The 708-nt window shown below is 59.6% G+C and overlaps 1 protein-coding gene across 1 annotated transcript; it reads right to left on the reverse strand.

Annotated features, from left to right (window-relative positions):
• Positions 1–27: 27 nt before the first annotated feature.
• On the reverse strand, positions 28–459 carry LOC106511593 (acidic proline-rich protein PRP25-like). Its single transcript, XM_014000350.1, has one exon. The coding sequence runs from the start codon at positions 457–459 to the stop codon at positions 28–30; it is 432 nt and encodes a 143-aa protein (XP_013855804.1).
• Positions 460–708: the final 249 nt, after the last annotated feature.

The raw sequence follows: 708 nt of genomic DNA on the forward strand, positions 1-708 counted from the left end.
CACATGGCCCAGGTTCCTCCACGTGGCTCAGGATCCTCCAGGTGGCCTAAGTTCCTCCACTTGGCCCAGGTTCCTCCACATGGCCCAGGTTCCTCCACGTGGCCCAGGTTCCTCCACATGGCCCAGGTTCCTCCACGTGGCCCAGGTTCCTCCACATGGCCCAGGTTCCTCCACGTGGCCCAGGTTCCTCCACATGGCCCAGGTTCCTCCACCGGGCTCAGGTTCCTTCACGTGGCCCAGGTTCCTCCATTTGGCCCAGGCTCCTCCACGTGGCCCAGGTTTCTGCACATGGCCCAGGTTCCTCCACGTGGCCCAGGCTCCTCCATGTGGCCCAGGTTCCTCCATGTGTCCCAGGTTCCTCCAAGTGGCCCAAGCTCCTCCATGTGGCCCAGGTTTCTCCACGTGGCCCAGGTTCCTCCATGTGGCCCAGGTTCCTCTTCCTGGCTCAGGATCCTTCATGTGGCCCAGGTTCCTCCACGTGGCCCAGGTTCCGCCACGTGGCCCAAGTTCCTCCACATGGCCCAGATTCCTCCACGTGGCCCAAGTTCCTCCTCAGTGGTATTGTCGGGATCTCTGACCACACTGTTCTCCTCCTCATTTCTATTTGTTCTTGTACTTCAACATGTTTTTTCACAACCTGAGATCATACAGGGGTTGCTCCAGACAGTTATATTTCTTTTCAGTTCTGGATGCTGGATCCCCCCCCCC

Source organism: Austrofundulus limnaeus, unplaced genomic scaffold, assembly GCF_001266775.1.
Source record: "Austrofundulus limnaeus strain Quisiro unplaced genomic scaffold, Austrofundulus_limnaeus-1.0 Scaffold2966, whole genome shotgun sequence".
NCBI lineage: Eukaryota > Metazoa > Chordata > Actinopteri > Cyprinodontiformes > Rivulidae > Austrofundulus > Austrofundulus limnaeus.

What these genes read in the sequence shown, in the direction of transcription:
- LOC106511593 (XM_014000350.1), bottom strand. Translation starts at nt 459, where the DNA reads ATGAAGGATCCTGAGCCAGGAAGAGGAACCTGGGCCACATGGAGGAAC.